This window comes from Symphodus melops (genome assembly GCF_947650265.1).
Source record: "Symphodus melops genome assembly, chromosome: 22".
Classification (NCBI taxonomy): domain Eukaryota; kingdom Metazoa; phylum Chordata; class Actinopteri; order Labriformes; family Labridae; genus Symphodus; species Symphodus melops.
This window is the reverse complement of record NC_136712.1, coordinates 5,847,005-5,874,564: the sequence shown is the minus strand read 5'-3', so window position 1 is coordinate 5,874,564 and position 27,560 is coordinate 5,847,005. Positions and strand designations below refer to the sequence as shown.

The 27,560-nt window shown below is 41.0% G+C and overlaps 1 protein-coding gene across 5 annotated transcripts in view; it reads left to right on the top strand.

Moving 5' to 3' along the window:
• The window catches only part of cacna2d1a (calcium channel, voltage-dependent, alpha 2/delta subunit 1a), an 83,634-nt gene that overhangs the window by 29,158 nt on the left and 26,916 nt on the right, over window positions 1–27,560 (top strand). For 4 of the 5 annotated variants that reach the window (XM_079335123.1, XM_079335124.1, XM_079335120.1 and 1 more), the window contains 8 exons: window positions 10,283–10,342; window positions 14,026–14,061; window positions 15,530–15,665; window positions 22,993–23,124; window positions 23,762–23,831; window positions 24,062–24,112; window positions 24,726–24,825; window positions 27,331–27,489. In XM_079335123.1, coding sequence (XP_079191249.1) covers window positions 10,283–10,342; window positions 14,026–14,061; window positions 15,530–15,665; window positions 22,993–23,124; window positions 23,762–23,831; window positions 24,062–24,112; window positions 24,726–24,825; window positions 27,331–27,489 — 744 coding nt within the window. The remainder of the gene's footprint in view (window positions 1–10,282; window positions 10,343–14,025; window positions 14,062–15,529; window positions 15,666–22,992; window positions 23,125–23,761; window positions 23,832–24,061; window positions 24,113–24,725; window positions 24,826–27,330; window positions 27,490–27,560) is intronic. The other variant, XM_079335122.1, reaches the window with a different exon arrangement.

Here is a 27,560-nt window from a genome sequence, read left to right as displayed (position 1 = left end):
GTGTTGGGGGGGATGGCTTGAATATAGATGATAAATCCATTCTGAAAGTAAGCAAACATTACATCTTAAAATGTTGTGGTCCCTTTGTTTTTTCTGTCATCCCCATTTTGAACTTCTTCCTCTTGTTTAGGCCGTCCTACCTCGTTTATTCCATGTTAGCCACGAAGCTTTGACATATTTAAAAAACAAACCAGCATCTAATAATAGCTGTTTGCAAATCTTACCACCCATCATGTAAACTAGAAACGTGCCCTTATTATGTGCAAGGGATATTATTGCCTATCTATCCAAAGCATAGGAATATGAATCTCGTCTCATCTCAAGTGTGAGAGGAGATGTACTGATTTTGTTTGACTGTGAAAAAGGATGAATACTTTATGAGTCGTCTCGAAATGTTCTTGCTTTTTTGATTGAGAGCTCACACATACCTCCCTGTGTTATATTCTACAGCTGCCCTGCCAGAGTCTGTTTTTACATCCAAGTTGTTAAATACAGCAGATGGCTATCGTGGTGATGAATTATACATTAGCCCGATTCAGACTGCTGCGGTTTCACGCCGCGATATTAACGCGCGACGTTTCCTTCGATTTGAATGTCGCAGTGAGTCGTGACTTCTTTTTTTTAAAGTTAATTCTGCAACAGACGAACGTCATAAGACTTATTGTCTTTAGCGAGGTGCGCTAAGTCAAGCTACTGTGTGATGGTTACGCACCATACAAAGAAGATGTGAAACTTTTAAACATAGGTTAGTCCTCTTTAAACCTAGACCATGATCTAAATACATCATGAGTATATTTTCTAAACTGTAATGAGGTTTTTTACGGCACTTTCACAAAACAAAAACTCTGTGACCATTTGGCTACTTAAAGGGGGACATGGGTAGAAAAAAATAAGAAACGTTTTTTTGTGCTACCTTTGTATCACAATCCCAAGGCGCATGTGCTCCTGTGCACATTCCCATGCGAAACTCAGTTGAAACTTTCATGTGAGCATCAGAAACTTTCCTCTGCTCTGATGAGAAAAATAATTTTCCCCATGTCCTCTCAAGTGATCTGTAATTTTGCAAACTTGACCAATGTTTTTTTTTTTCGTTCATCCTAAATCCATCAAACGAGAAACGTTTTTTTTTTTTTTAACTCAGTGTTGCTCGATTATAACTGCCAAATGATCAGCTTTGTTTTTGAAGACGTATCCTACATGTTGTGGTGGGGGGGGGGGGGGGGGGGGGGGGTGTTTAACATGTTCACCTTGACCTACATTGCTAACTGACGATGGAGTTGTACCTACAGTAAACCTTCATATTTGGAAGCTGAGGCCCATAGGTACCGCTGCCGTGTTTGATGAGTCGGAAGTGAGAACATGTTGGCTTCCAGCTATTCCACATCCCCTCAGTGTACGATAAAATATGGTATCGTTGTACGACAGAAGGAGCCAGCTGCCAGCCTGCCCTGAACGGTTCCCTCCTGTTTGTCAGTTTCTGTCTCTGTTTGTTGATGACTCAGATCCTCCTCCACTGTACTACGCCGCAGCAGCATCCATTACGACATCCATCTTGAGTTTACTGTACGTTGGTGTGGCAGCGTAACTGACCTTCAGTCAAGCTCACACACACACACACTCAGACACTCACACACCTTTGGTCTATGTGCTCATCCCATTGACCCGACCTTCTTTTTTTAACCTGCCTTGACAGTACAGTAGATGGCCTCTCTGATATCCTGGCCTCTTCCTCTGTTCTCATCAATTATTGAATCTTTCCTCTTAACCAATACTCTTTGATGGGCTCTGTGGTTAACGTCCCCCTGTGGAATAGGTCATTTGTCTTCCACAGTGGCGGCAGCAGTGATCTCGAGATGAGTTCCTTACTCATAAAGGGAGAAGTATTATGTGGAGGTTAAAAAGCAGTAAGCCACAACGTGAAGAGAGAAATTCACCATGCCAGTTTGTTTTAAAATATTTCCATTTGCAAAGCTCACGTAACCTGTTAGAAGATGGACTTATGTGAATGCGCTTGTCTTCAGCACACACAGGTGTCAGTGTCAGGCAGCTCTTTACGTAAAAAAAAAAAAAATAGTGCATTGAAATATAAACTGAATGAACAGGACAGGAACATTTAAATTTCTTTTCTTTTTTTTTGGCTTGTTTTGCCTTTTTTTTTTGAAAGGACAGTGCAAATAAGAAATCAGGGATAGATAGATAGATAGATAGATAGATAGATAGATAGATAGATAGATAGATAGATAGATAGATAGATAGATAGATAGATACTTTATTGATCCCGAGGGAAATTCCCGAGGGGGAAGGACAAGCAGGAAAGTTTCATCACTGATTGTTCTTGAACCCAGGCTGCCTTAGTTGGAGCCTCTGAACATGGCTTGCATATCCACTAAACCATCCGCACCCAAGGAAATAATAATTCTAATATGATGACTGACTGCTTTTGAAAAAAATTCTACATTCATTTGAATGCCAGTTAAAGATTTGGGGCTGCTGCCATGAATTTGAATCTTTATGTACAGTGTATAAGCGTGAAGCTTTGGGACCATAGAGGAGGCTGACTGTCAAAAACGCTTATCCAAAACAGCTCAAACAGGACAGTATCACACAGCGATGCTTTGAGCTCTACTCGAGTACAGAGTTACTCCACTCCACTCTGTGCAGCACGAAATCCAAATAGTGGATGCTATTATAATTACAACTGACCTCTGTGGTAGACCTCGGTTAGTTGTAGTGAGAGTTTAGGAGGTACCTTGCAAACAGAAACACCTGTGCTTTGTCTGTTGCGAACAGTTTTTTCTTAAATCAAGTAGCTGCTTTACATCACCTGCTGTTACCGCGGCAACAATGGGCATCACTAAATCAACAAGGAATTCTGGGGATGAATATGGTGCTCGAAACAGATTCACCGGCAATTCAACTCAATACTTCATGAGTGCCATGACGGCACTTCATATGAATTAGAGTAATTTGAGATTGAAGCTAATTGGCCAGATAAAAGAAGAAAAGGAAGGAAGACACTGGGATGATGTAAAGACAAAAGCAGGATGAACGATAAACTAACATCAAATTGAGATGAATAAACAAACTCCTGCACCTTTTACTTATTCAAAGGCTTTTATTAAGTGGACAGCTGGCAAAATGACCCGGAAACTGATGTATCATCAGGATTGATTTTAATAGTGGGTCTTGCATCTCATGATATGGTTAGTACTGTGACGTACGGTATATTCTGAGTTACCCTGTGCTGTTGTTACTGCAGTTATTTGAATACAGAGTGACTGCTGAAGTTATTCTAATGCTAAAACATTTATGAATGCAAAGTCCTGGGTCTTAACTTTGACGTTAATAAAATCCAAAATCATCTGATGATGATGGCCTAAGACTGCAAGGGCAGGACTCGCTTATTGGAACAGGGGGAAGGTTATATATTCTCATGGCTCCGAGGACCCTTCCTGATTCTCTGTACCCACCTTAAGGGATCCTTGTTGACAAAAAGCAGCCGCTTTCAGAGACATGGCTACCTCCTAAGGGCTCCTCGAGACGCACTGTCTGAACAGGAGTAACCTCGAGAGGGGGAGTCGTGATGAGAATCAAAGAAGGGAAGAGAAACGGGGATAAAAGAGAGAGGAGACAAAGATCTTCTCTCCAGGGAAGTAAAAGATTTGAAGACCACCAACAAGAAGAAAGGAGAGCTTAAGAGTTAAAGACACAGCAGGAATACAGATCAGACAGCTTAGGCTTATGATTATTAATTGCTGAGTGTTTTTTTAAGGAAGTTGAATAAGTGCCTTGGCAGAAGACCCCAAAGAAAGTTCTGGCAGCCCAACAGAGTCTGAGCAACAACTGGTGGCCATATTGGACTCAAAATCAACAGTTGCTCTCCAACTTTGGCTTCTTGCGTCAAGTTAAATCTCCTCCGCCAACCTGAATCCTCTAAAATGTGAGTGGGCTGTTGGCGTCTGCGTAGGAAGACAAGATCGAAGCGTATCTTAATTGCCCAGGGGGGAAAAAAAAAAGATGGCTTTCACTCCAACGAGAAGATAATGAAGAAAATGTTTTGGGTCTCTTGTGTTACGGTCACAGGCGAGCATGGAGCACAGAGGCTTGAGAATCCTTTGTTTTGCCTCTTTCGTCGGGGACGTTAACTCGAGTACCCTCATTCAGAGTCATCCCAAATATGCACGCATTGAACTCAAAACTCCCATTTTAGTGGCGATCAAATCATTAAATTGTCGAAGGAAGGTTGAGAGTGAGAACGCCAGCACTTTAAGTGTTTTGTTATGTAGTGGAGCGTAATTACAGAGGACTCTGTGATCTCAAGTGTCTTGAAGTGCGTTATTAAACTGACACTGGATGACATGCTGTGAGTCATTAGGCAGTGTTGTTAAAGCCCTAATCACAGAGTAGGCACACACAGAAGCACACTCGTGCTCATTATCCTCCTCGCTCGCACAGTATTTTATTAAGCTGTACAATAAAGTGAAAACGAGCGCAGATCCTTCCAAATACTCCGTTTCAAAAGCCAATTATGTGACCGGTCATTTGCACAATGATGTAGCTTCCAAGAATCTGTCTTGTTGAGCTCCTTGTGAAATTTATTATCTCCAATTTTGCTGAATAAACAATGTGCATTTTTCTTCACGTCACATGCCAGGGATTTATTATAGCCAGGTAATTTATGCTGATGGCCTCTGAGTTACTGGCCTGAGAGAGAGAGAGAGAGAGAGAGAGAGAGAGAGAGAGAGAGACTCCCTCAGTCACAGGCAAATGAAGTGATGGAGACTGCAAAGCACTGTGGGAGGTTACTACGAGAGCTCATAAGCCATCACAGGATGAGAATATATTGAATATACACTTAATGATAAAAATACACACAAGTAAATACAACTTAATGCTGTTTCTTTCTTCAGACACTCCTCCTTCATCCTTCAGCTCCCCTCGCTCCCTCCTGTCTCCAGACTTCTTCCCCGACCCGCTCCCGAACACAGAAACACAAACACACACAGACCCCCCCCCCCCCCCATCGTACTGAATCTGTCCTACATGTTTCATCACCATGTCTGTGTGACTCTTCTTTGTTTGAAGGTCAGCTGATATTTTTCAAGTTTCAGTCACTAAACGCTGGTGGGATTGGAAACTGGTTTAGATCAAGAAACTAATATCAGTCATACACCTGGCGTCCATGCTTTGAGCCAAAATGGCTGATTTTCTGCGACTGACATATTGTCCCAGGGTGCTGTGTATGGAAGCTTAAAGGAGATAGTTGATATGGCGAAGCATATGTAAAGCCATACCAGATAACAAAGACATATCTTAGATAGATTTGAAGAATAAGCTCTTTTAGTTATGTTATGCAAACACATCTTCCTGTCTGTCTGACCAACAACTGTTGCTAATTGATGCCTATAATGTTGCTGAAAGTGTTGTATCAGCGAGATGATGCGTCTGATTTTGGCCACCAGTGACTCATTCAACACTTCCCTGGAGTGTGTGTGTGTGTGTGTGTGTGTGTGTGTGTGTGTGTGTGTGTGTGTGTGTGTGTGTGTGTGTGTGTGTGTGTGTGTGTGTGTGTGTGTGTGTGTGTGTGTGTGTGTGTGTGTGTGTGTGTGTGTGTGTGTGTGTGTGTGTGTGTGTGTGTGTGTGTGTGTGTGTGTGTGTGTGTGTGTGTGTGTGTGTGTGTGTGTGTGTGTGTGTGTGTGTGTGTGTGTGTGTGTGTGTGTGTGTGTGTGTGTGTGTGTGTGTGTGTGTGTGTGTGTGTGTGTGTGTGTGTCTGTGTCTGTGTCTCTGCTGCTCCAGGTTTGTGTTTGTCAGCTTTGTATTAAACACTTCTCAGACATACAGTAGTATTATGCATATAGATAGGGACCCCCCCCCCCCCGTGTAGACAGCTGCAGCTGTGCTACAGAATAAACGTCATCTTGCAAGGTGTAAAATGATAGTTGACATTGTTTTGTTGGCTGTTATTTGTTCGCTAAAAATCCCAAAATTTCTTTTTCTTTTTTTTTTTTTTTCCTTCACAGCTTGATATATAAACAACAGCTAAGTGTGAGGAGCACTGAAATGGAAATAAATCGGGCTGTGAAACCAGTGCTGACAATAAATCCAACTCTCAAAACGCTTGCCAAAACTCTGTCTCGGCGTCATCACAATCACCAAAAGGAGCTAAAGTGGTTGAAGAATCTAAACAAAAGGGTGGGAGATGTGACGACATAACGTCAAAATAAGGTGGCACACAGTTACTTTGTGTACGTGTAGGTGTCTCCACACATTGCGTCCGGATGCAGCTGTAATTGGGAGTTGTCTGCAGCCAGCTGGCGCGCACACACAGGGCGCTCGGCTGGAGGAGTTTGCTGCAGGAGAGATGAGCTGTCAGAGCAGCACACAGCAGTGGACACTTTGGCCGACGCCAGTCTCGAACAAGTTGCTGCCCGCCAAGTTGGCATGTTGGCCAGGGCTACTACCTGTCATGTAAATAGAGTTAACTTGTTAGCTTACATGCACTTACTGTACTGTACAGTTGTTTACTTTCTTATGCCAGTGTGTGTCAGTGTGCCTCTTTCTCCTCCTTTTTTTTTTTACCTCCCGTCTCCCTGCAGGATAGATCTGACTAAAGTGCTGCCAGTCACAACAGCAGATGCTCATGTTTCCTCCGCTCTCCCTGCACATTAGTGAGATTGCGGTTGCGCGTATGTGTGTGTGTGTGTGCGCACGTGTGGTCCGTCCCGGCAAGGGCTTGATGCTCTAATCAGACTGCCAGGAACATGTGTCAGAAGAGCATCACAGTGATTGTTGGAGTTACAGGGCTCCATGTCTTTAATGAAACCTTTGGTTTAGCAATCTCATGTCTCATTTATTTCTTTCTCCATCCTGTTAAATATGTCTGATATATCACTGAAGACTTTTCAGCCTCACCAGGAGAGACGGGGACAGTTACCCTTTTTTTTTTTTTTTTTTTTAAATTGTGTTTTTTTTTTTTTTTTTAAGATTTATTTTGGGCCTTTTTATGCCTTTATTATAGAGGGAGGAAGGTGGATAGAGTCGGAAATGAGGGAGAGAGAGTGGGGAGAGACATGCGGGAAATGGGCCACAGGCCGGACGCGAACCCGGGCCGCCCGTGCGCGAGGACTATAGCCTCAATACATGGGATCGCGCGCCTTGCCACTGCGCCACCGACGATCCCTTTTAATTGTGTTTTAATGCGGCGGTTGATGCTGACGACAGAAAGATATCCATTACACATTGAATCCTACTCAAATGCTCCCAAGAAATCTTTTTATTTGTAGCAAAGTGGTCTGCTAGACTCTTATGCAGTGACATCAGTAGGAGATTTAAGGAGATTACAGTGAGCATGATGAGAAGGCAAACACGCAAACACACTCATTCTTAAACTGTGCACACAGTAGATTTGAGCAGAATGCGCTATAAACAGTCCCTTACTTAAATGTCATCTTAATATTCAGTCATCGCTCTTCCTTAATGTGTGCACCTTTTAGGAACATGACAAAAACTAAATTGAAGGCCTACAAGCATCTTTAAACGAGATGATGGCACCAGATTTAAATGCGTCTCCGCTCATTATCTGTTGTGTAACTCAGCAACATTCAAAAGCAGCTTGCTGATATGGTAGAATTGTTATGCCAGCTCATTAGCAAGTCTGTATTTTCCCGTGCTTATTTATTCTCTTTAATGACAGTGCTAAAGGTTCTGAAGTTTGGTACACATCACAAGTTTGTGAGTTTGTCCCGCATCCCTGACTTAGTCCCCGGACATGTGTTCTTGTTGCACGATGCGCTGTGAAACGAAGGAAAGCTGACACCACTTAAAGGTGTGACGGGAGCAAAGCTGGGACGGTGAGGTTCTTTCATTAAAGAGCTGCAGCAGCTGCTGACCTTTGACACTCTGACGTCTTGATCTGAGATCCTCATTAATTAGTGGATATGGGAAAGTAGAAAAAATAGACTTCTGTTCTCATCCATTCCTTTTAACGTGACGCTCTTTGATAATGGAAACATCTTTTTTTCAATCTGTTGTACAAATACTTTGAGGATTTTGTGAGCAGTAAAGTAATATAATCATTTTAAATGATCCAAACCTTAAAGCCCAGTTACTGAACAGAACACATAACTTCAGATGTAAATTTCAATAACTAACAGATTAAAAACACTGATGCGTCTTGTACTCACATGTAGGGTTATTGGCGTTTTTGTGATGTACTAGGGAAGTGTGATGTAGTTCATAGCTTCCCTCGTGAAAATGGAAAAGGAGGAGGAGGTAGAGCAACAGCTCAATCCAGCAGAGTTAGTTTTCTCACCATGGCTCCGCTGTACTCGCCCCCCCACCGCTCTATAAGGCCTCTACAGAATTCTCTCTTGAGTTCTCCCATTTCTCCTGTGTGCTCTTTGCCGTTCTTCTCATGTGTACTGTTGGCGCTGAGAGTAGTTGCAGTAGATTATTTGAATGAGGACGTGTCACTAGGATGAGTCGTCCAACAATTCCTTTCCTTTTCAGTGAAACGTACATTCTTTCTGGCATATCATAGCGCATTCAAAAATGTTTATTATTCAACTTCAGGTGGAGCCTCTTTTTAAAAACACACCGACACACAAAAAGCTCCACTTCACCTTTACTCATCTGCCCGCCACAAGGTCCCGCCGTCTCTGACAGCTGCTGCTAAATTTCCCCCCTAATGAGACCCAACTGAGAGGCTGCGAGGTAACTATGTTAGGGAATGCAGGAGTGTCAGCCACCGTCATGCATCATGGGTTGGCAAGGTGTACGGGCATAACGAGTGATCTGAAGCCAGATCTGCAGGAGGGGGATTTCATTATCTAAATGAGGCCTCAGTGCTGATAGAATATGCAGTAATGGGAACTTTCTTCAAGGAAAAAAAAGAAGGAAAAACAGCGGAACAAGAGGCGAAATAAATGTTGGCAAAGTTGCTTTGGAAATGTAGAAATGGGGACTTCTAATGATTGGAAAGCCTTTTCATTTTATACGATCTTTTGGTACGAATTGCAATGAAAGAAAAATGCAACGTTAGCGTCATGTTTAGAGTCTGAGTTTTGTTGCCAATTTCCTAACACGTGACTGACAATGAGCCTTTGTTCTACTCCTCTGATTCTTTTGAATTTCTTCTCGAATTCCACAGCAGAATTATTTCAATAATTCATTGTTTTAAGCCCCCGTCTCCTCTCCTTTCATGTCACAAATTAATTTGCTCCCTTGCCCCCATCAGATCCCTGCTGCTCCTGTGTGACTTGAAAACCCTTTGTGCTGTACAGATAAGCAGGAAGAGCTGGATGTGACATATCCCAGGGGAAATTAATAGTACAGTGTGTTTCTGGACCAGGTACAGATTAAAAGTGGGGCCCATTATAAGCCTATTAACCTAGTCATCAGGACCAGATCTGAGAAAAGATGGAACAGCAGGCTGTCTAATTTTAGCACAGCGTAGTGTCATAGCTAGTGCTGGTTGATGTCTGCAGGCGCCGAGAAGAAACGAGGTGTTTTCCCTAGAACACAGTGTTTCTTTGTCAGCAGCACCTTCTTAAACTCCCATGAAGTAAGATGTTAAGATTTGACTTTTATTCATCTTTCCTGTTCATGCTTTGCCTGGTAAAAAAAAGCATTCTTTTGTTTTCCAGCATATGGATTACCAAACATTTAAATCATCAAAGCAAAAAGTGCGATCCTTGGACAAAATGAGAATCGGGACCAAAGCTTGTATGGTGACGGTTACAGTAATGTTGACTAAGTAGGAAAGATACTAAAATCTGAGCTTTCATAACAACGTCACATGGTATTTCTAAGTCCAGGCTTTTTAGTTCATTTGTATTCATGTAAACTTTGAGACTTAATACTTAACATTTTAGTCATGTACTGTACCTAGTGAAAAAGGCTGAGAAAAAAAAGAAAGGGGATAAAGATGCGAGCATATTTGTTGTCCTATACAAATAATCTAGTGGACAGACAACATGTTAAAGTTTACAACTAAATTATACTTTTTTATAATTGCAATTAACTGCTGAATTTTAATAGTTAATCACGATTAATCACATTATAATGGCATGTTAAAAATTCTATAATTTTGTTTTCATTTTGAATTTTTCTAACAAATTTAGATGTTGAAGAGAAATAAAGTGTGTGGTAAAAAAATGATCTGTCGGGTGGGAAGGGTGCCCTTTTTTTTCACCTGAGCCCCCAGCCACCCAAAGGTCTGCATACACTCCTGTTCAAAAAGTCAACACGGCCTAACACCCTGTATTCCTCTCTCTCCTCTCAGCGTTTGGCGTCCGTGGCTGAGAGGCTTCAGATGGATCACGTGTGGAAAGACGACAGCGAGGTGAGTGAGGGGCTGGAGCGTGATCTGATATGCTCATTAACACGGGGCTGCGTTACAAACGGAACAAGTCGTTGTCATGATCTTTACAAGAGAAGCGCCGGAGGGAGGGTGTTATTCATGATCCAATATGATTTCAATAATTGGATATCAAATCTCATTCCATTGACAACAGTGCTATCATGACTTTATACCAGATCCCATTATTTTTCATAATAGGGAGAAATAACCAGGCGTGACTGAGGAACAGACACACGCCACAAATACATTCACACATCGTTGCTCACAATCACAGTGTTAAGAAAACATTTCAAACTGTGGCACACATATATTCCCAGAGGGGCAATAAAGGTTACATTCATTCATTAACTTAAGAAGATCTGTAGAGCAAATATTGAAAACATGATTTATTTAACTCTGCTACTTTGCCTAATACAGTAAAATGATGCAGTGCCCTGTACAACAACAGCAGCTCCTGACAGTTAAATGTTGTTTTACCTCCAAGTTTTTGTGAAGTGTTTTACAAATGACAATAATATGTAATTACTGTAGTGAAGGAACTTCCACTTTGCCATTTAGACTTTTAACTTAAAAAACTCTTTGGTTTTATAATGGTCCTTTTCCATTAGAAGTGTTCCTCTATGTAACTTCTTGCACAGAGAGGTGGGGCAGATATATCCACTCTGGGAGTATTTTCATTCATCAGATGTATTACTTTATTCTTTTGGCCTGTGATGCTTGGCTAGCAAACTAGCATATTTTGTGCTTAATGAAATGGGGATTTCTGCAGGAACTGAACCAATTTAATATCTCCACCTGCATTGTTAATGGGGATCGTTGGCTGATTTGTGTGGATATGAGACTGAATACTAAAAGCTCAAAGTAATTTAGCCTACTCTCATGTGCTTTGTTGACTCAACAGAGTCAGTCAGTTGACTCAACTCTCCTGTCAATCAAATCTCAACCTAACACTACGCAAATGAAGAAAGCCAGTTTGACTTAGAAGCAAAGGGTGGTTTAACACTCGCGACCCGAGCCAGGAAGTATGGTTCTTTTAATCAAAACATACTGTACTTGTACCTTACCCGGGTACTGTACCCAAGTCCACTTGAAGAGGTCGTCTCAGACTTGATTTATATGTACTTGAGTACGGTCCGCGAACGCATCCATGCTCAAACTAGGATGTGGACCGCTGTATGACGTAACAGCTCGTGTTGCTTCAGAAACCATTGTATCCTTGAGCTGCACGGCAGATGTGTGTGTGTGTTGAAAGAGGATTGTTGTTGGTGTCTCATAAACAACAAAAGCATCCAAAGTTAGCAGGGTGGACTCAGCCTGCGAGTGGTTGCCATGGTTGCGTCTTTAAAACAATGGTGCCTAATGTGAAAAAGCCCTCACCTAATTTGCATATTTCCTTGCTTAAGTATTTTTATTTAAAAGAGTCCAAGATAGCAGATATCTACTGAAGCCTTTGAGCGCTACAGAGTTGGATATTAATATAATATTGATAAAGGATTTTCAGGCTTTGTAGCCTTTACAAATGTCCTTTCTGCATTCCGAGCATGGTCGTGTCAGAACGCGAGTGTCCTTGTTTGTGTAATCACAGCTGGAGTGTCACGATCAAATCACATCAGATCAGTGAAGACTCTTGCCGTCAGCTTAGCTCACAAACCTGAATGTGTCCTTCTGGGTGCTGTAAATCACTTTATAGCATTGTGAATAAAACAACAAGAGCATGATGAGCATGTTAGTGTGAATGAAGTATTTCTCATTTTTACCTTACCTTGCTGACTACCTTTATTGTAAAAATGGTAGGTTCATTCCAATAAATCCTTTTAACCCTGGATTTAAGGATCCTTTGTGGGGTTGTGATATTTTATGTACATTTTTAAAACATTTGAACCAGTTTTAAAACAATAATGAATCTGACACATGAATATTTTATTTAAGTGTCTTAACTTGTAATATCCAGACTTTGGTCTTATTGACATCTAATGTTATAATACAAACTGTGTCTGGCTCCCCTAGACAGACAGATAGAGTTTATTGAATTGTGTTGTCTGTGTTTTCTTTACTTAGTTATGCCTGAATGCTGATCCGTTTCATCTTAAAGTTTGAGTGGTTTTGGAGCTTACAGCATTTAAAGTAGACACTGCAGGTCATTATATTTGATCTTTAACAACCTGTATTCAAATTTAATTGAGGAAAAAAAAGTTCACTTTAAAGACTTTCTAGCGTTTGGTGGAGCTGGGAATCCAAAGTGAATCTGGCAGGAGCAGATCTTGTTGGCGTTTTGTCTTGCCCTCAGTCGTTGACAAATGAAAAAGCAAACTGGAGGTGCACCTGGCCGAGATTAGATCTCAACCAATTACTCAAAATCGTCTTTTTCAAACAAACTCCACACAGAGACACGTTCATTAAACAGTACACATAACACCCAGTCCAACATGCCACAGAGGCAGCAATATGTTTTTCATTTATGAAGCATTCACTTCCCAACATGCCTTTCTGCACCCTCACACATAAAGTGTTCTAGCACAGTCGCCTCCCCCTGAGAGGTGTTATGGTGTGATCTTCACCTCTGCAGGTGCACATCTGTCTACAGTAACATGACCTGACAGAGAGCATCATCGGAGAGTCTCCTCGCATCATCTCATTGTTTGTGTTTTGGTTGAATGTGTTTATCAGCGCATGTGCTGCACCTCTCCTCTTTGCACACTAACTCGCACGCTGTAAGTGATTAACAGTCAAAACAGCACAACAGAGAGCAGATGCTAGCGTTTGGCTCAGCCTAAACACTTATTGTGAGTTAATTACAGGGAAGGTAGCAGAAGCAGTGGGAGGAGGAGATTCGTTTCAAAGTTGCCATCGTGTTAGTTTGCACCTGCAGAAGTGGTGGGCAGGTGGTGGGCGTCGGCGAACCAGCTCTGTAGCCCCGGGTCACTCTTATGTCAGCAGCATGGCTAGCTCGTTAGAGCCCTGCTCGCCTGTGTATTGACAACGAACCCAGTGAGTGTGAGAGCACAACAACACCACTTACTTCAGTGATCCTCAGTGTCAAAAACAAGCCGCTGCCCTGAAGGAAAATAAAGATTTCAATTCCATCCGCAGTTAAAAATGTAAAGTTGACACCCTTGACCTTTACTACAGTGTCACATTTAGACCAAAAAACACACTGAAGTTCCGTAATATATTGATCCTTTTCTGATGTTAAAACCTTTAATTTTAACCTTCAGTAACACTTTTTTTTGGTGTGCAAACGACACTCTTGCATCATCCAACACATTCACTTGATTCGAATAATATAATGGGCTTTACACAAAGCAAATTTGGCTTCTAATGGACGCTGAGACGTTTTGTCTTGTTAGTTCTGCAAGTAGAAAAAAAAAAAAAAAACAAGGTATAGAGAAACCAATGGATAGGTTGGATTTGGACCTTGATACAGGGCACACTTTGGCCCCAATTCATTACAACTTGTACACTAAGTTCTGGGTTTAAAATCAATGGAAGAGCAGCTGGAAGTCTTATGTGTCAGTTCAAAGCTTAGTGCCAGGGACGAGAAAGAAACTAACAACACAGCTGATTAACTGCAAGTCTTGTACAAAGTTACTTGTCAATGATGTGATCTTCCTCTATTTGGTCATTCTTAGCTTATCTTTTCCTGCTTCTCTTCTACATCTTTGCAGGCTGATAAATTTGTTTACTACTATGCCAAAGAGAAGGTAAGTACAACTTGCTTGAGTGTTCAGACATTTTCTTTGGGTGATGAAAAAAAGCACATTCTTATATTTTAAAAAACATTTCTTTCCGTGATTATAACAAAGGCAACATGCCTTAAAAAAACGTTCCACCTGAACAATGGGAATCCATAATACAGCATCCAACCTACCTATCAAAATGTGTTTGTTATAAACTCCACCAAATGAAGATCCGACACAGAGCACACATAAATCCACACAGGTTGAACAACATTAATCCTAATGCCTCATATCTGTGCTGGCACGGATGTGGAAAGAGAGGCTCCCTGATACATATGCTAAAGCATTGTCCAGAAATAAAAGCAGTCTGGAAAGGAGTCCACACTCTGTTAAATCTAATATTAAAGGAAAGTGTGTCACTATGCCACGAAGTTTGTTGGATGCAATAATACAACGTCTTCTAGCTTTGGCATTCCTTGTTGTGAAAAGAATAATCCTTGGGGAAGAACTTGACCACCCATGGATACTCATCAAAGAATAAATAAGAGAAATACAAGTGACATAAATTAGGCTGAATATGCAATGAAAAAGAGTTTAAAGAGGCAGAACATCTTGTAAGAAACAGTCATAATGTTTTTTTCTGTGTGATCTATTATATTACTATAATTCTGTAACGTAGTCTGTAATCTCTGGCAAAGTGTCTTTGTGTTGTGAATTTGTAATGTAGTGTATTGTGTGGTGTGTTTGTGCTGTCCTTGTATTTAAATTTTTTTTTATTAATTAACAAAAAAAATAAAAAAAACCCAAAGGAAACATCTTGAACCTTTGTAATGGTATGCTCAGACCAGCTAGCTTGCAGTGTAGCTACAGGCATTAAACGAATATGCTAAACTTCTGTAGTGGGTGACCCCAGGAGGAGGGGCCCAGTTTGAATGTTCACAAGCTTCAACAAACATTTCTACTGACTGCAGTAAAACAAACAGGACACACCATCACTTCTCTAAAGTATGCACTTTTTCTGTCCATAAGCACCTCTGTATGTTTCGAGGCAAAAATTCAGAAACACATGAGTTCTGCGTGAGACCCCCCCCCCCCCCAAGCCTTGGACGTCATCTGTCTGCTCTTATAAACAGGGATCAGCTTCTAATTCCCCTTCAATGTCCCAGTGGGAGAAAACGTCTCACCCAAAGCACACTAATGTCACTCCGTATTTGACTGACAGACCCTCTCCCCTCTTTCTCTTCTTCTCTCTCGATGCTTGGGTTTATGTTTCGTGCATCAAATTCTGATTTAGTTCCCGTAGCTTTATCTGACAGCAGTGACATTTCAGTGATCGTCGACATTGACACCTTGTCATTCAAATTAACGAAAAAGTACACATAGAGGGTATACATACAGTATACATACATACATTTAAAATAATAATTTTTAAAAATGGTTTGACAGATGTTTTTTTAGATCCTAGTTGTGTTTTTTCCCTCTGTTTTTGCAGCTTTATGAAACAGATGAAGTAAAAAGAAGAAAGACTGCGTACATCCCTGATGATCTGCAGATCGATCCTGACTTCAGAAGACTCGTCTCTTACAACACGACAGCTGTTCACATCCCTACGGATATATACGAAGGCTGTAAGTTGAAACACACATGCACTAAGGAAAACCCCTCCTGTATAAATAGTAAAACAAGGCAGACAGCACCTCCTGCCCTGCTGTCAGTCTCTCTTTAATCCTGTCATCACTATGTCCAGTATCTACAGTAAGTTCCCCTGATGAGGAGCTCAGCCTCCCAGCACTCTCTGCAGTGTACTCTGTTCCACCCCAAGGCCAGGCCATTCCAGTCTAAATATAGCACAGATGCCAACAACCCAATGGGCAGCACACTATAGCCCTCTCTTTGCCCTGGTCAGCAGCTGCGGCTTTCTTTCTTGTTCATTGTAAACCTCTCTGTAGTCGATGTCTGTGTCCAGGAGAGCTCTGTTTTTTTACCTTCAAAGAGCCGTGAGCTGTTCAATTCTTATAGTATATTAACATTAGGTTTTGGGTCTTTGTTTTTAATCATACATACAGTGCTGGGTGTGTATTTTTAGCCATCTTAATAGCTTGGCTATAAGGATTTTCAGATAACTGCGTTTGTGCAGACCAATAGATTTCAATAACACATGGTACCTTCATGATTCTCAGAATAGATTCCAATACATGACCCTGGGGATCCATTAACTGAGTGGATGGTAAATGTAGTTGTGCATGTTTAACCCAGATTAGCATGCGCTATAGCATTCTAACATTTTTAACTTCTGTGATTACCAAGGTAAACACTGACAAAACACCAGCATTGATCAAAACCTTTGACCTTTATGGTGAATTTTCTTTCAACCTTGACATACTTAAAGCTCTTTCTTTTTTTCTTTCTTTTTTTGAAAAATGATTACTTTAATCAGACTTTTACGCCTTGAAGCCTGGACTAGTTTTTGCAAAGGGGGGTTTCACTCCTATGGGAGAAGTGGGCTTCAAGTGCACGAGGGCAAACATTCCTAAATGGTTTGTGGGAGATATGAATTGCCTGTTATCATGATCATTTCTAGCTAATTACTGGTTTTTTCTATACTCCCATTGGGTCCCTCAATGTTTGTCTGTTATGATACCATGTCTTCTCTCATATCAGGCAAGCCTCAAAGTAACATCGTACAGGACTCCGACATGGTTGGGATTACTGTCCAAATCTTTCCTTTGGAGCCTCTTCCAGCATGAACTGCACTTGAACATGCAGGAGAATACACTGACCAGACCTACCCTCAAACTAGATTTGGCCAACAGTGATATAATCTGGTCTAATGCAGACTTCTGTTACTGTACTACAATCTTATAATTAGTGTACTTCTCAGCAGTGTGTGTTTGAGTGTTGAACATGTTCGTCTTCAGGCCGAGAACAGAGACCCACCCATACATTAGTCATTTAGCTTTCCCAGGAAACGTGCTTGTTTAATAAATGGTTGCCTATTCCCTGGCAGAAGGACAAATCAATGTGTGTAAAGAAATACTGAGCCAACACACTCTAATACATCCAAAGCCTTAGGGTTATTAGCCTCTTATTCTAGGACACTAATGAGTTTAATGCAAGGGCAGTTGGACACACAAACATGAGGATGCAGACTTGTCCTGATAGTCACAGAAACACTCGATAGAGGTTGTGTTCTTTAGTGGAGAAACACCCAAGCTATAAACACAATTACAAACGAGAAAGAAGATTTAGCAATAACTTCATGAAATTAGTATTGATGTGTAATCTTATAAAGAGTGTGTCCCAATCCAGACTGATGTAAAGTATCAACATGTCAGCACAAGGTTAAAGGAATATGGCAAACCAAGATTGTCAGCTTCTTATGGTGGTTATAATGACACATGGCTAAAATGTGTAGCATTTAACACACTACATTTAACAATACACAGATGCAGTAGTCCACACACAGTTAAATAATTTCCTTCAACCATGCATGAGCTAATAGCCTTCCTTGAATTGATTGAGAATTCAATTTCAATTTGGGTAATGATCGTCACTCGGGGCATGCTAAATGCTGTGGACTCAGTCATATGGCTGTACTGCCTTACACAGTGAGTCACTCCACATACTATAAATGTTCAGAGTGACACGCCTCTGACTGTGCAGACATTTTTGTCATTGCCAAATGGACAAATGTACTCGGTTATTTTTGCATGCTGTAGTTATAAGGATGAAAGGTTGGGGGGGGGGGTGCCTTGCATGATTCATCTGTCTGTCTTTTGCCTCCTTCTGCAGCTATTAACGACCTCTGCCTTTTTTTCTTTTATTGTTTATGTTTCCTGATTTTTAGTCCTTTTGTCCATTTCTTGTTCAATTCTCAATTCGCAGTTTGTCAGACAATTCACAATTTATTCACGTTGTCAGCAAATCATCTTTTCGCCTTTCATTCTGCCATGTGGTCCTCATTGATACCAAGGAACAGCCCATATTCACTTTGTTACACATACAAGTTAAGATTAAGTTGACAAGATTAGCGCCCCTCTTTAAAATAAATATTAGCTTGCTAGTACAAAGGATGGTCTTTATGCTAAGCTACGCTAATTTCTTCTTCTTTTTTTTTTTTTTTTTAGAAAACACAAAATAATGAATTTCTTCTGATTTTAATCCTGCCAAAGGGGCAATGCTTGCCAAAATGGTGAATTATTTTTTCAAGGGCTGTTTTTATTATATTGTCAAAATTAATAAACTAATTAAAATTAGTAGAAGTTGAAAATTAGTAGAAGTTTGATTATCTTTAATCATCATCATCATCATAACACCCAAATACAAACTAAAAGAGTCACATGTTGTTATATGTTTGATCCAGACCACCTTCTCTGACAGGTGTTGGTAGAGGTTGGGATCTTGGTGGCGCACTTGTTGCAATGTGGCTAAGCTTACTATCAGTGTTAGTGCTCCCTCTCTCTTTCCATCTCTCCCTCTCCAAGGACGGGCTCCCACGTTGATACCACTCCGTCAGTGTTGCCATGGCGATGTTACTCAAGTGTTGTGTGTGTGTATGTGTAGAAGAGGTCACACAAACTTAGACACGCCCTGGTGTTTTATCTTGTTGTGAGGAGGAAGACTTGTAACTTGATTAGGTGACTTTGTCTAGACAATGCTGGCGTCCTTGTGGCTTTTATTGACGCTGAAGGAGATCTGTGTCATCCATCTCCTCTTCTTCTTTGATTGCACTGGACTCGTCTCAGCCACTCTCATCCTTCTTTTTCCCTACATTTCCGTTTTTTTTTTTTTTTTTTTTCCTTTTCCCCTTCTTTCTTTGCTACCTTGTTGGACAGAACTGCTGTCTTTGTATTACTTTTAGTCCTCATCTTTACCCCTTACTCCAGCTCCCCAGCTCCCCATCATCCCTCACTCCACTTTATCAAGCCTTTTAATAGTGGGATGAGCGGAGACAAATGTGCCACTGTCTCTCTCCCCCGCGTTAGTCCTGCTGATCACAATCCATTCTCCCTGCTGATCCAGTGTGGGTGGTCAGACTGGGATTCATTATTGTGTTTATGTGTGCCAGTCACTAGAGATGAATCAGAGTTTGTCCGTGTGTGTGATTGTGTTTGAAAAAAGAGGGGGGGGAAGAGACACTTTTCGTGTGAGAGACAGCATGTTTGTCACATCTCATGCACCTACTGTCCTGTATATATTTCTCATGGCTGCATATGCGTGTCTTCTCGCTCATTAGGCAGATTGGCGTGGATGCAATGAGAGGAGAGCGTCGTGGCCGAGGCTCATCTGATGCCCGTTTGCATCAACCCTGTGTGGCACCTGTCAGCCTGAGACACACACACACACGGTGACGTGCTGAGATACTTTGACAACGTGTATGCGACCATGTTTGTGTCGAAGTCACGGTCCCCGAAGCTCACAGCATAGAAATTGATTTATTTTTTTCCCCGTCTTGGCACTCTTGTGCCACTTTATACATTTCCTGTTTTGTTTAGGAAGCTGGCTGCCAAAACGCAGATATATCTTCATGTCCATCTTTCTCCCTTCCTCCTTATCTGAGCCCTCCGTCCTTGCCACAAGTTGGAAGCTTTCCCAGGATGTTCTAATCAGCTGATTTGAATTCACTTTCAGATTCCCTGTCTTATACAAAATACTTTACCCATTGTTGAAACTTCAAAAAACTAAAACTTGAAATATTAAATTCTGTATTCTTCATTGAATTGTTATCATGGTGATATAGCAATATCACATGGTAGGAATGTCATGTGATGTAAAGAGCAAAATCCCAAATGTATTCTGCATTAACTTTATTCGAAGAGATAAATACTGGTCGTCTTCCCTGAAACTGAACCAAACACTTGATTTTTTTTTTTCATTAAAGAAAATACTTTCTATTAATTAAATGTATTTATATCTTTAACTCAAGTAAGGCTCTAAAAATACGGAGGAGTCATTAAAGAGGACAGTCATCTTTGACGTTGTGAGTAACTGCTCTTAATCTTAAGGCAGCATTACCTTAAGGCCTTTTCTCACCTTCATGACCTCAACACCTTACTCATGCTGCAGCATTATGCTTGTCGTGTGTGTAAGCTGGTGTCCATGTCTCTTTATTACGTCCCTGTGGTTATAGCAAGCCATGAGTTTGTTTTGCATCCTCACATCTTCATTTAACCGTCGGTACATTTCACACTCACTCGTTTTAACTACGCTTATTAACTCTGAAGTCATCAGCCAAAGCTCGGGGACACAACAACGGGACTTTTTCTCGAAGGAAAATGTAGCAGGAATTTCCATGTGGAACAAAAAGGTCATTTTTTTAATTTATTTCAAGCGGTTGAATTTAAGTTATGTAACAGATACTAGTCATGTGATGTCGGTTAGTTGTGTAAAATGTGGGTTATTATTTGGAATTTCAAATGTAGCTGTTTACAAATTAGAAGAATTTGGATTATTAGGAGGCTTGTAGCTGCCTAGCATCTATAAAGTAAATATGTCACACCAACGAAAGGGGTTGTAGAGAAAGTTTTTAGAGACGGGCTTGGCTATGTGAATGGCATAAGATCAAATGTGCTCCTCTCTGACTATTAATGTTGTCTATTTTTTGCAGGATTTGTAATCTAAAGCTACTTTAAAAAGTAATGTCAGTTAAATCAGTAGTGAGAGGTAAAGTATCATCGAGTAGAGCTGATTCACTGATTGCAGGTTCTCACCACTCAAGCATTCCCCGTCTAATTACTTTACAATGCAACGGCGATTTCAGCCACCAGCGAGCTGTTGACAGGGAACACCACGGGGCATCACTCGGCATGGCACCGTGCAGCCTCCCCCTTCTCTCCCTCGCTTCCTCCCACCACCATCACCCTCCTCAGTCACTGCCAAAACCCAGTTTGATTTGTTTTTGAAAGCATCTACATGCCTCACAGGGAATATTTAGTAGGCTGTCTTCTTCTACATATTCAGTTCCCGTGTTTTCTTGCCACATGAATCATTCATTTTTTGTTTCTTATCTCACATGTCTACACTTGTTATCCATGTGATATATGGATAGTGTGATTTATGAGGCTGGCATGTTTGGGCATCTCTGCTGAATTATAATCAACTCTTCTATTTCAGTCTTCATTCTGAGTAATTTTAAATGGTGCCCTCCCATTTTTACACTGGTACTATAAGATGGACCTTTTTTCCAACTGCTATAGAAGTTTCATGGAAATGCAGATTTCAAGCACTCGTAATATCAACAATTTTTCGGTGTGCAGACATACTGAAACCTGCATCCTGCCCTCCAGAACAAACACTTCTCATGACAGGTAGAGCTGAACAGATCTTGCGTTGCTCTGCTTATAACTCACATTTCTTTCTCTTATCATTGTGACCTCGAGCAAGTTACAGACACAGAGATGGATCTGTTTACTCTGAAGCTGCCATTTGTTCCAGTATTTGGAGGAGATTAGAGGACACTGCGTTCGATTTAGTTGTTGAGGGCCCATCACTGGGGCCTGAACTGCCCATCTGTGGGTGTTTGATGTACTGTATATTAGCATCCAAAGTTCCTGTAGGAGACGATAATGGCTTTATCAATTTCAAATGAAACACAAGCATAATGAAGTACTGTAGGAAACATCATTTTGTCCTCCCTTTTTTATCTTGTTTCAAACCACACAAATCACCATAACATTGACTTCCTGTTGTGGCAGTTGGTGGGCAGATGACATAATAAATGACCTTTCTCGTTAGTTTACAGTGCAGTTATGGCAGCATGGGGTTGAAGGAAAAAAAGGACACCAAAGCTGTCTGTATGCGGGCTTGTTGCCCTGAGACTTCTTGTTACCGATGTCACGGAAACTAGCAGGACAAATCCATTAAGGGCCATCCTCGGGGAGAGGAGAGATCAGGCCTGAACAAATTGTCGCCACTTATCATTGGGACACGCTTTTGTCTCCAATACTAGAGGGAGACATTTGAGAGCTGGCCTAAACTCTCTTTTTGTCCAAGAAAGCAAGGAAACGGAGGCTGTGTAAAGAAGGTGGTGGGGAAACGTGAGGGCCACAAGACAGTAAGTGTAGAAAAATTAGAAAGAAGAGGGAGGTAGAGGGTAAAAACACAATAGTTTCCTGGACTCTTTTCAGGCATTTAAGAAAAAAACAAAAAACATGTATGGGCCGTTTTGTAATCTATACTATTTTATTTGTTGAAATTTCTGAACCCAGCTTCGAGTTGTCTGTCGAGTATAAATCAACCGCAAGAAAATCTCATGCCCTAAGTCTTACCCTTAAATCACCCTTAATTGTATTTATTTTTTTTCCTGCTCTTTGTGGTTTTCTATTTTTTCTAACAAAACACACACACACGCACACGCACACACACGCACACGCATGTATGAGTCATGCACAGCATCACTTTGACATGCTGCCCACTTTCTCCGGCGGAGCTTTGCTTTTTTTCCCCGGTCAAACTAGATTGTTGGAGCATTAAGCCAGTAAGAGCTCCTGCAGACGAACAGGTAAACAAAACGTTTACTGTATGTCTGTACCCCCGAGTACCAGGAAGAGGATTTTGTCTTGATCCCGAAATATCAAATTGAATCATTTTGTTTTCGTGCCTAACCCTCTCTTCCCTATCTCCCCCGTTTTGCTCACTTGCAACTGCTGCAGATTTTGGTGTGTTTTGAGAGCAAAAAAATTGAAGTATGGCATGAAAGCAGATTGACGTCAGATTCGATATCTTCGAGTAGGCTTCTTCTCAGCCATCAATGTCAGTTGCCTAATACAAGCAAATGTGTATTTGTGTGTGTGCCTGTTTGTGTGTTTTGTAAGACTTTCAAGTAGCCTCTCCTCCCCATCCTTTCTCTAAAAGCCTTGACATTTTGTCATTTTGTGCTTGTGTGCTTTTTATGATTTTGTATTTCCACAAAAATATGACTCATTCCATTTTTTCTTTTCTGTCTGTGTGTTCCAGCTAATATTATTTTGAATGAGCTAAATTGGACAGAAGCCTTGGAGGAAGTTTTCCGGAAAAACAAAGAGGAAGATCCGTCGCTTCTTTGGCAGGTGTTCGGCTCTGCGACTGGATTGGCTCGATACTTCCCAGGTTAGCAGCCCAGCAGCTGATGCGATTAATGGTTAATAGTAATAGGGATAGAATAGAAATTACCACCGCTAACAAAATTAGACCTTTTTAAATTAAATAGTGTACTATAGTTCAACATTTCAGCAGCTAGCATTCTCGTCTAAACTAAAAGAAAAGATCGATAAGGCTATTAGCACTATGGGCTAATTACTTAGCTTTGAAGAAAGGCACAGATTATGGCTAGAGTAAAAATCTCGCTGCTTTCACTACTTTCGAGTTGGTTTTTTTTTCTAATTTATTTATTTTTGGGCTTTTTTGCCTTTATTGACAGGACAGTAGACAGAGAAAGAATCAGTGAGAGAGAGAGTGCAGATTGATGCACACACTAACCACTGTGCCACCAGCGCCCCTGAATGAGATGCTCTTCCAAATGTTCACACCATGCTAGCTGTGTCGCACACACTAGGCTAAGCTAAGTTAATTGCATCAGTTAGAAAGGCGGACTTAACGTGTGTTTTTTTGATCTGGAAGAAAGTAGTACATCTTTTTAGGGATAGTGTATTGTATGTTAAGGCCGATCTAGAAAGTAAAATCATGTGGTCTTGATGAACATGTTTAAGTGTTTTAAACCACTTGTTCTCCTTCTGTTGCATCCCAGCATCTCCTTGGATCAATGCAAACCGTTCAGACGATAAAATAGATCTCTACGACGTGCGCAGGCGACCATGGTGAGTATGAGAAGAGAGTTGAAGAGAAGTAAAAGTTTCATTACCAAAACACGAAACCAAAAAATATGCATTCTCACAAATGGGGTTTTATATTTTCTTTAGAAATTAGTTTCATAAAATGCATGCAAATGTTCTGTGCACATGTACTTTTCATGCTCAATAACCACAATATTTTTTGTGTCTGTTCGTGTGTGTGTGCGTCTGTTTGTGTGTGCGTTATTACTCACCAGGTACATTCAGGGGGCGGCATCACCCAAGGACATGCTGATCCTGGTGGATGCGTGAGTGATGACCTTATGATTCATCCATTAGCCTACAGTCGGATTTTCTTTTCTTTCTGCGCGCCTGAAGGCCGTGATGCTAACTCTCTGACTAGCCTCACCCCCGCGGGGAGCGACCGCGCAGCGCTCACAGCTGCCTCAGCGCCAGCGTGACACTGACAAACGGAAAAAAGAGGCAGTCGGAGTATTGGACGACTTTCTCATTTACAGCCCAGTATTTACTTCCAGTTTCTTGTGCCCTTAAAGTCGAGGTTGGAATATGCTCAGAAGGGACTTTTATGGAGTTGTATCTGTCATGACAGCTTGAGTATTTGATCAAATTCAATAACTTCTGATCATTTTAGCGTGTGTGCGCACCCAATGTGCAAAGGCTTGGGTCCTCTGGAGCAGATGGCTTTGGTTCGGTGACCGGCCTGTGGTCTCCTCTCTCTCCCTGACTTCTTTTTCTTCTTTAAATGTGATGCTAAATGACGCTTGTGCATCTAAAGCCATAATTATATATATATCATTCACTGTCATTTATTTAGAGTAAGTCCCCCTCCTCCTCTATTTATCTGCTGTGTAGAAAATGTAGTTGTAGAAATATTGAACCGTTTTTTTCCACTTACTGCAGGAGTGGCAGCGTTTCAGGTTTTACCCTCAAGCTCATACGAACATCGGTCAGCAAGATGCTGGAGACCCTCTCTGATGACGACTATGTGAACGTGGTTTATGTGAGTTTTCAAAACACAGCAAATACTTGAGTTTTAATTCCAGGAGAAATAAATACAATGCAATATCAAACACTTTTTTATTTAAACGAGACTCTCTGTCGCTTTAAGCTAAATATCTTTTTTTTTTTTTTACAACACTCTTTTTCATTCAGAATATGTTGTGTATTTCCAGCTGCATTTTTTTGCTGAATGTTAATGTGGACGTATTTGTGGCGGGGCTGTCTGAGTCATTGGTTTAAACATGGCAGTGACCTTTTTCAGGGACTTGATGTACTGCACATGGATGGATCAGTATCGTGGCTTCATATCTGCAGTGATGCATGCATGCCTGCGTGCTCATTCTTTTTACTTATCGCTCATACAGTATATATGTTGTGAGTGTATAAGTGTGTCGATGTAAGGCTGTGTGTAAGGGAAACGTCTATAGAGCATCAGAGCTGAATCCAAGAATTTGTGCCTTTCTACACAGCGAACAAATGACACAGCTGGAGCAAACCTTGGGATGTGACCTGATCAGATAGACAAATAATGTTTTTCTGTGTTTACGAGCCACACTTTGAATGAGGTTCTTAGAAATGAAAAGACTGCGCAAGCTTAATTGAAACTCAAGCAATCAAGGTGTTTACCAACATGGGGATTTCAATAAGATTCTTCCATCATTAAGGTTAACTAGTCTGCTTCATTTAAGGCTAATGTATGAATCATGCTCTTCCTCCTCTTAATGGAAATTCCGAGTAACCTGACTGGAGGAAAAAACACTTGACATGATTTGTCGGATTGAAATTCAAAAAGTAACATCCTAACTTCAGACTAACTTTAGATGTGCTGCTTGAATCAACCTCTTAATACTGTTGATCCACAACCAACAAACTGCCAAGTATGTGATACTATGTGTCACAAGTTGAAATAAGGAACTGAAAAAGTAAGTTCAACACTGTAACTAAACATATTTTGACAGGCTAACGGTGAGGGAGATAAGTAGTGCTACTGGATGGGTGGGACCAGGGGATACAAACAGCTGATGAAATGGGAAAATATGAGTGAGCATGTGTACGGTACTATGCAACATAGTAAAATAATAAACTACTGAACCAGCCTGCAGAATATACTCATTCTGACTGAACTTATGCAAGAGCTTAATTTTTCCTTAATCTTTCGCTCCAGAGACTTTGCAGCTTTGCACAGAAGATGTGATTCACTCAGATTTTGCCGACACTTTATTGGAATGACCCTCTCATGCTTATTTGTGTCCTCTTTGTACTTCTTCTTGATGGTCAGGGACATAAATTGCTGTTTTCGATTTACTTTCCAAATGAATCATTACTAACGTTTTCTTTCAATTCCCTTAATAGAGCAGTGGTTTATGTTTTGTTTGGAGCTTTCAAATCAGCAAAGTGAAAGGCCTTTTGAAGTTAATCAAATCAGGCAGCAGCATAATAGGAATATTGACGGCGTCCCGCTCAGCTTGTAGACCTTTGAAAATAAATTTTAAAGCTCTTTGAAGGAGTGATCTATTACATCCTTTCAAATTTAAATAGTGTATATAAAGCGAGTAGGTCATCTTTTAACTCTGTTGTGTGTATGTGTCTATGTGTCTATGTGTGTTTGTGTGTCTTTACACCTATATGAGTATACACGCATTTCCGTTTGCATGAAGGATCCTTTATGTTTCCGAGCATCACTAGTATTTTCTCATCACACAATATCCTTTCGGAAAAGTAATTATCACTTAAGAGTTCAAAATTATATTCTTAAAAAAGTGTGTGTGTGTGTGTGTGTGTGTGTGTGTGTGTGTGTGTGTGTGTGTGTGTGTGTGTGTGTGTGTGTGTGTGTGTGTGTGTGTGTGTGTGTGTGTGTGTGTGTGTGTGTGTGTGTGTGTGTGTGTGTGTGTGTGTGTGTGTGTGTGTGTGTGTGTGTGTGTGTGTTGAACATGTTTGCAGTCAAAGCCACAACAGATGTTGGGTATTAATGAGCCATGTCTCAGACCTCTATGGATGCTGTGTGTGTTGAGAAAGGCTAGTGTGTGTGTGTGCATGAATTGAAGACATCCATCTGTTCCTCCACATTAACTATTCACCAATACTAATCTAATTTGTCTTTAAATGCAGGGCTGTATAAATGTGATTTAACTTGATACTGTAGTGTGTTTTTCTCTACAGCATGAACACTCCATAACCAAGCTTTTTTGTTCTTGTTTTTGTTTACCTCCTTATGTCACTGTTTGCGCATCCCTTCCTGCTCTCCTGCTCAATCCTTCCTTCTGCTCCTTTAGCTCCCTTCGGTCTGTGCAGATTTGATAAAGACTGATTTATGATTTTGACAAATTTAAAGATAATTGAAGTGTTTTAAACGTGATCTCTTTTGTAATGTTTGAAGTCCAAACCTGAATGTTTATGGACACCGCATGCCTCCGTAACAAATGGGAAAACCACATATTTAACAGCAAATATGTGCAAGTGCCTTCCCTCCACTTCCCGTCATCCCTCCTTCCCTCTCCCCCTCCAGTTCAATGACAAGGCCATGTACGCGTCTTGCTTCGAGAACCTGGTACAGGCCAACACGCGGAACAAGAGGAAGCTCCAAGACGCCGTGCAGGTCATCTCCGCCAAGGGCATCACCAACTACAGAGGCGGCTTCGAGCTGGCCTTCGAGCAGCTCGCACAGGTGAACTCTCCGCGGGGACGTTTTTGCACGCTATCTCTCCCATAAGTGTAACAGAGTATGAGTTATGTGTG